The sequence below is a fragment of the Raphanus sativus genome, unplaced genomic scaffold (assembly GCF_000801105.2).
Source record: "Raphanus sativus cultivar WK10039 unplaced genomic scaffold, ASM80110v3 Scaffold0011, whole genome shotgun sequence".
NCBI classification, from domain to species: Eukaryota; Viridiplantae; Streptophyta; class Magnoliopsida; order Brassicales; family Brassicaceae; genus Raphanus; species Raphanus sativus.
The window spans coordinates 87,622-95,754 of NW_026615337.1; the positions used below are offsets into that span (position 1 = coordinate 87,622).

An 8,133-nucleotide genomic window follows, 5' to 3' on the forward strand; every position below is an offset into this window, starting at 1 on the left:
ATGAATCTGATAATGTTTGAGTAAATTTTCTATGCCTTAGGGTCTCCCCATATTTTATATCTAAACCGGACAAGAGCTTTCGCTAAGGCTGAAATGTCATTTCCATATATCTAGAGGAACAAATAAAGGTGGAAAATATTTTACTCCAAATAATGCTATCAAATTGCCATTCAAGCAAACCAGTATTATTGTTTTTTTCTTTTTGATCAAAAAACCTATATTATTTTTAATAAACAAAACTTAGCTTCACCCTCTAAGGTGAACCTCTACATTCACCCATCAATAGAAATTAGTTAATTAAGATTTGATATTTCTTAAAAAAGAAAACCAAGTAATAAGAATTTAATGAAATAAAATTATGTTTTTAGATAAATAAAAAATAGTAGCAATTATAAAAAAAAATATTTTTTTTAGTATTGATAAATCCGTAAAAAATACTAAACCCTAAACCCTAAATTCTAAATACTAAACCCTAAATCCTTGGGAAAAACATGAACCATTGGGCAAATCTTATACCCTAAATCGTTAATCTTAAACTCTAAACCCTTAATCATAAACCATAATATTAAACCCCAAATTCTAAACACGAAACCCTAAACCTTAAACTCTTTGACAAATATTAAATCATAAACTCTTAATCCTAAACCATAAACCATTTTGGAATTTAGGATTTAGGGTTTAATATTAGAGGTTATGATTTAGGGTTTAGGGATTAGGATTTAGTTTATGATTTAAGGTTTGGTTTAAATTTAAGAGTTTAGGATATAAGATTTGTCCAAGGATTCAGGCTTTTCTCAAGGATTTAGGGTTTAGTATTTAGAATTTAAGGTTAAGGGTTTAGAATTTAGGGTTTAGGGTTCATATTTTCTAACGGATTTATCAATATTAAAAAGAATATTTTTTTTTGATAATTGCTATTATTTTTTATTTATCTAAAAACATAATTTTATTTCATTAAATTCTTATTATTGGTTTTCTTTTTAAAAGATATCAAATTTTAATTAACTAATTTCTATTGGTGGATGAATGTAGAGATTCACTTTAGGGAGTGAAACTAAGTTTTGTTCTTATTTATTTACTCTCGCTTAGGGGTGGGCAAAAAACCCAAACCGAACCGAACCGAACCAACCAAACCGAAGTTAAATCGAACCAAACCAAACCGTGTTTTTTATGTAACCCAATTGGTTCATGTTTTATTCAACCCAAACGGTTTGGTTTGGTTTGGGTTTAAACCGAACCAAACCGATAATCCAATATATATATATATATATATATATATATAGTAAAAATATATATGTATATATATATATATTAACATATTGTAAATTTTAGTTAAAGTTTCGTTTTTTATTTTTCATAACTTTCATATCTTTAAAAGAAAATTATAAATACGATTCAAATAATACTATTATATATAAAATCATGTAGCATAAGTTTTTATATTCTCACTCTATCGTTTATGAGTTGATTATTTTTTTAATAAAAATATAAAACTGATGTCTTCATATTTTATAACCAACCCAAACTAGACCGAACCAAACTAGACCATAATAATGTAAACCGAACTAAATCTAAACCAAACCGAACTGAACCGAACCGAATTAAACCCAAACCGAACCCAAACCAAAGCTACTTTGGTTTTAATTGGTTTGAGTTTTATAAAACCCAAATTATCCAAACCAAACCAAACCCAAACCAAACCCAAAACTAAACCGAAATGCCCACCCCTACTCTCGCTGCTATTCAAACAATAAAAATCTCTGACACATTGTTGCGCTCAGTTTTGGGAGGGAAACTCATTATATTTATTATTCCTCCTTTTTCCACTTTTTCATTTTCTCTTAGTTCCACTTTTTCTTTCAGTTCTCTCATTTACTTACTCTCAAACTTACCAATCACATTCACAGAGTATTGTATGCCCTTATGAACTGTGTAATAGTACTGTGTTTTGTATCTATGCATGCAAAGTCGTTGTCTGTTTCGTACTACATTGTCATAATTTATAAAAGAACTGTACATTTGATCAAAATGATCGATGTTTCCAATTCTGAAGAAGAAAATATCCCTAGACATTACGATATTTATTGTCCCAGCTGCCGTTTGAAAATTGTAGAGATTCATCTCTTGGTGTATAAGTTTCGGTCTAGTAAGACGAAAATCAAAGCCAAGAACGAAGTAAATATCATCACTGAAGTGAAATGTTCGGATCAACTTTAACACTGTCGCTAGTTTTCTTAAAATAAGCTCTTTTCAAATGTTCCAGAATTAACTGAAATGTTCGGATGCTTTTGTTTGTGAAGGAATGAAATGATATTATTCATAAGTAAACAAAGGCTCTCCTTATATAGGTTGGAGTTGGTCGCCTATTACATGGAGTAATTCTTGGGTTCACTCTCTAGGGTGAACCTCTAGATTCACCCACAATAAGAATTCACCATTTAATATTTATTATATCTTTAAAAAAAGAAATAAAATATTGTCAAGTTATATTATATTTTTTAATTAAAAAATAAAAGCTCAATAATTAAAACAAAAAATAATAGTAGTTGAAAAAAATATTTTTTAAAAAATATTTTAATACCATCAGCAAAATGCTAAACCCTAAACCCTAAATCGTAAACCCTAAACCATTGGGTAAACCCTAAACCCTTGGACAAATTCTAAATTCTTGATTTTTTTAAAGTAATTTTAGTACCGTCAGCAAAACACTAAACTCTAAACCCTAAATACTATACTCTAAACCCCTGGATAAATCTTAAACCCTTGGATAAATTTTAAACTCTTGGATAAATCATAAACCCTAGAATTTAAGATTTATCCAAGGGTTTAAGATTTACCCAAGGGTTTAGGATATAGCATTTAGGGTTTAGGGTTTAGTATTTAGGGTTTAGTGTTTTGTCGATGGCATTAAAATTATTTTTTTTAAACTTTATTTTGTTTCCAACTAATATTATTTTTTATTTATTCTTATCTTTTAATTTTTAAAATATGACAATATTTTGTTTCCTTTTTTAAAAGATATTAAATACAAAATGGTGAATTCCTATTGGTGGGTGAACCTAAAGGTTCACCCTAGGGAGTGAACCAAGAATTACTCATCCAATGTGGTAAAAGGGAACCCATGGATAGGAAAAAGAGTACAGCTGCATTACTCCCCCTGAAGTGAACATCACTGAAGGTCTCTAAGTGATCACATACCAATCTGCTGCATAAGCTTCCTGAGCGTGCATGTTGGTAATGTCTTAGTGAAGAGGTCGGCTGAGTTCTCGTTTGATCTGACTTGGAGTACCTTGACCTCTCCTTCTTTCTGAAGATCGTGGGTGAAGAAGAACTTGGGGAGAACATGCTTAGTCTTGTCACCCTTGATGTATCCATCTTTGAGCTGAGCTATGCAGGCTGCATTGTCTTCATAAAGGACGGTCGGCTCGTCTTTACCATCCGTGATTCCACATGCTGTCCAAATATGGTGTGTCATGAGTCTCAGCCAGACACACTCCCTACTTGCTTCATGGATCGCCAATATCTCCGAGTGATTGGATGATGTGGCTGATATGGTCTGCTTGACTGATCTCCATGAAATGGCCGTGCCTCCATATGTGAAAACATAGCCGGTTTTGGATTTAGCACTGTGTGGATCGGACTGGTAACCTGCGTCAGCAAAACCAACCAAATCTTCTTTGTTTTGGTTAGCATAAAATAAACTTACATCCTTAGTTCCTTGTAGGTATCTTAGAATGTGTTTGATCCCATTCCAATGCCTCATGGTCGGACATGAACTGAATCTGGACAATAGGCTCACAGCAAAACAGAGGTCCGGCCTAGTATGTGTAGTCAAGTACATCAAGGCGCCAATGGCACTGAGGTAAGGATACTCTGGACCAAGGACCTCTTCATCCTCGGCCTTAGATCTAAACGGATCAGTGTCTAGACCAAGGGATCTTACAACCATGGGACTACTAAGTGGATGACACTTATCCATGTTGAACCTTTTAAGAACCTTTTCAGTATAGGTCTTTTGATGCACAAGGATTCCATCCTTAAGATGTTCACTCTGTAGTCCCAAGCAAAACTTGGGTTTTCCCAAATCTTTCATCTCAAATTCTTTCTTGAGATATTCAACTGTTTGGGAAATCTCTTTGGCCGTTCCAAGTATGTTTAGATCATCAACATACACGGCTATGATCACATAGCCTTGGCCGGATTTCTTAATGAATATACATGGGCTTACTTGATCATTCTTGTAGCCTTCTTTCAGTAAGTACTCACTCAATCTGTTGTACTACATACGACCAGATTGTTTCAATCCGTACAAAGCTTTGTTAAGCTTGATGCAATGCTGTTCTCGAGAACCTTTTGCATCCTTAGGTATTTCAATACCTTCTGGTACTTTCATGTATATGTCATTGTCCAGTGGTCCATAAAGATATGCGGTTACTACATCCATTAACCGTAAATCAAGATTTTCTCTTATGGCCAGACTTATAAGGAATCTGAATGTTGTTGCATCCACCACGGGAGAATAAATCTCCTCATAATCGATTCCTGGTCTCTGTGAGAATCCTTGTGCAACAAGTCGGGCCTTATACCTCACGACTTCACCATTCTCATTTCTCTTTCTCACAAAGACCCATTTGTAACCCACTGGTTTTAGATTGTGTGGTGTTAGGAGTATTGATCCAAAAACACCTCTCTTCTTGAAAGAGTTTAACTCCACGTTTATGGCTTCTTTCCACTTAAGCCAATCTTTTCTTTGCATGCATTCATAAATGGACGTGGGTTCTAGATCCTCATCATTTTCAATGATCTCAAGTGCTACATGATATGCAAATATATCATCCATGTCGACATGTTTTCTGTTCCATTGTTTTCCAGACATGACATAGTTTATAGAGATCTCTTCATTGTCAGGTGGTTCAGGACCCTGAGTTTTGGCGTCCCAAATCTCATTAGGCCCCTTAGCAACCGTGCCAATGTTCATGTCTTAGGATGCTGGTACGCCCGGCCCATGTCCGGACGTTGGCTTGTCCATGTCTCGGTCCTTTTGGACGGACGGATCGACCACATCGACCAGCTCCTTCGCCCCCTCGCCCACGGCCTGTTTAGTAACTTTCTTACTTATGCGGGGGATCTTATCTTTGGAACCAATTGGTCTACCACGTTTCAGACGTGTCTTAGACTCTGTAGCAACTTGATTTTGTCCCTTGTGGACATCAATTCTTATTGGTGCATTAGCAGCTGGTATATATGACTTGGTCATTCTATTTGGGTCAGCAAAGGAATCTGGCAGTTTATTAGCTAGCTCTTGAAGATGTATAATCTTTTGAACTTCAAGATCACATACTTGAGTTCGAGGATCTTGCCATGCTTGGGATGTATGATTCCATGTAATTTCTTTTACCAGCTTGCTATTATTTCATCCCAATGTTGGATAATCAGATTTCACAAAGTGGCAATCTGCATACCTGGCCTTAAATAAGTCACCCGTGGTTGGCTCGAGGTATTTTATAATTGAGGGAGAATCATATCCAACATATATTCCCATCCTTCTCTGAGCTCCCATCTTTGTTCTTTGTGGTGGAGCTATTGGATAATAAACAGCACATACAAAAGTCTTAAGATGGGAGATGTCTGGCTCTCGACCCATGAGGAGCTGGGATGGTGAATATTTATGCTCACTAGATGGTCTGATGCGTATTAATTCCGCAGCATGCAATACTGCATGTCCCCAAGCTGTGACTGGAAGATTACTTTTCATGAGTAAAGGTCTAGCAATCATCTGAATCATTTTGATAAAGGACTCGGCTAGGCCGTTCTGTGTATGGACATGTGCCACGGAGTGTTCAACTGTCACCCCCATGGACATACATTACTCATAAAAGGCTTGAGAAGTGAATTCACCAGCATTATCAAGACGTATAGTCTTCAAAGGAAAGTCTGGAAAATGTGCTTTCAATCTGATGATTTGAGCAAGAAGTCTAGCTAAGGCTAGATTCCGTGTGGATAATAGACACACATGGGACCATCTTGTGGACGCATCAATGAGTACCATGAAGTACCTAAACGTCCCACTTGGTGGGTGTATTGGTCCACAGATGTCACCTTCTTTCCAGAAAACCTATGGTTTCCTTTGTCAATTTGACTGGTGATGGTCGGACTTGGAGTTTTCCTTGTGCACAAGGTACACATGTATGGATCTTAGGAAAAACTCGTCTACCTTTAAGGTTATGACCATTAGAATTTAGGATAAGTCTACGCATCATAGATGTTCCTGGATGCCCTAGCCGGTCGTGCCACAAAGCAAAGTTATCCTTGAACTCTTTTCTTATTGTTATAGCATTGGCTTCGACCGCACTGATCTGAGCATGGTAAAGACCAGTGGATAAAGCTGGTATCATTTCCAAAACCTTCTTATGGTCTTGGTCGAGCTCAAAGATATTTAAGAACTCTTTGGCTCCTTCTCCACTCGTTTGAATATGAAGACCATTCTTGCGAATGTCTTTAAAGCTCAACAGGCTTCTTTTAGAGTTTGGAAAATACAATGCTTCATCTATTTCTAGATGTGTCCCATTTGGTAACAAGACATAAGCTTGGCAGTGGCCTTTGATTAGTGATGATACACCAGCTATTGTGCTCACATTGGCATCTTTCAATGTTAGATTAACAAAGAATTTCTTATCTTTAAGAATCGTGTGGCTTGTTCCACTATCAACCACAAGTGTATCCATACTTGCTTTCATTCTAGACAATAAAATATAATCTGAATCATTCATATTATTATTGTAAATGAAAGTAAAACATAGTGTATTCTAAAAAAAATAAAACATAGAATGCAAAAGCACTAAAAAAAAATTCTCAAAAGCCTAAAACACCAAAAACATCCAAACACAAATCGTTTGATGTATCGCATTAACCAACTGGGTCATTATTCAGCATACTCAGTATGTCTGAAGTCTCAAATTCCATGAGGTCATCATTGTCATGATCAAAATCGTCCTCTTCATCCTTGTACACCATGTGTGCTTCCGGATTCTTGCCCTTAAGACTCTCCTGATAGAGGTCGACCAGATGCTTGGCTGTGCGGCAATTCTTTGCCCAATGATTCATCATTCCGCATCTATGGCAAGGTGAGCTTGCAGGATTCTGTGGCTTTGAAGAAGTCCCATTGCCTCTGCCTTTACCTTGTCCATTATTGGACTGGGTTGGACGGTCATAAGGGGTGTTACGCCCTTTGCTGTTGCCACCTTGTCCACGTCCTCGCCCATGACCTTTACGGCCATGTCCTCTTCCATATGAGGATCCGCGGCCCTTATGGTCATACCGGACATGGTTGGCTTTAACACCATCATTAGGCTCATTTGAGGTATGATTTGCCTCAGGGACAGGCTTAGATCCATGTGGTCTAAGCTCACTGTTCTTCAAGAGCAGCTCGTTGTTCTGTTCTGCAAGCAGTAGACATGAGATGAGTTCACTATAGGTCTTAAAACCTTTCTGTCTGTATTGTTGCTGAAGCAACATATTGCTTGAGGACATTGTCTGGAAAGTCTTTTCCAACAACTGCTTATCAGTTACAGTCTCGCCGCATAGCCTCAGTTTTGAGACTATTTTAAACATGGCTGAGTTGTACTCATTCACAGACTTAAAGTCTTGAATCCTGAGATGAATCCACTCATAGGTGGCACCCGGAAGAATCAAGGTCTTATGGTGATCATATCTCATCTGAAGCTCTTTCCATAACTCGTATGGATCACTCACTGTGAGGTACTGAGCTTTGAAGCTCTCCTCAATATGATGACGGATGAGCATGAGGGTCTTAGAGTTCTCTTTCTTAGTAGCTTCGTTCTGAGGAACGATACAATGCTCTAGGCCTTTGGCTCCAAGAGAAATCTAGACATCTAGTGCCCATTGTAGGTAATTGTCACCCCTCACAGTTAGAGGTGCAAAATCCAAATTTGCAATTTTGGCCATCTGAAACAAAGATCAGATTGTTTAGGTCTTTTTAGAAAATTTTATTTTCTTATAATTCATCCATCAACTTGTTTGAAAATAAGATGGATGAGAGCATGGTCTTGGTCGTACCTTGGGTACACTTCATTGACTCATGCGGCCTGTGGGCTAGTTGTACCGGAAGGTACA

The 8,133-nt window shown here is 36.9% G+C and overlaps 1 protein-coding gene across 1 annotated transcript; it reads right to left on the reverse strand.

The window, feature by feature from the left end:
- Positions 1-6,906: 6,906 nt before the first annotated feature.
- On the reverse strand, positions 6,907-7,803 carry LOC108845130 (uncharacterized). Its single transcript, XM_018618392.1, has one exon. The coding sequence runs from the start codon at positions 7,801-7,803 to the stop codon at positions 6,907-6,909; it is 897 nt and encodes a 298-aa protein (XP_018473894.1).
- Between the last annotated feature and the right edge of the window lie 330 nt (positions 7,804-8,133).

What these genes read in the sequence shown, in the direction of transcription:
- LOC108845130 (XM_018618392.1), bottom strand. Translation starts at nt 7,803, where the DNA reads ATGCTCATCCGTCATCATATTGAGGAGAGCTTCAAAGCTCAGTACCTC.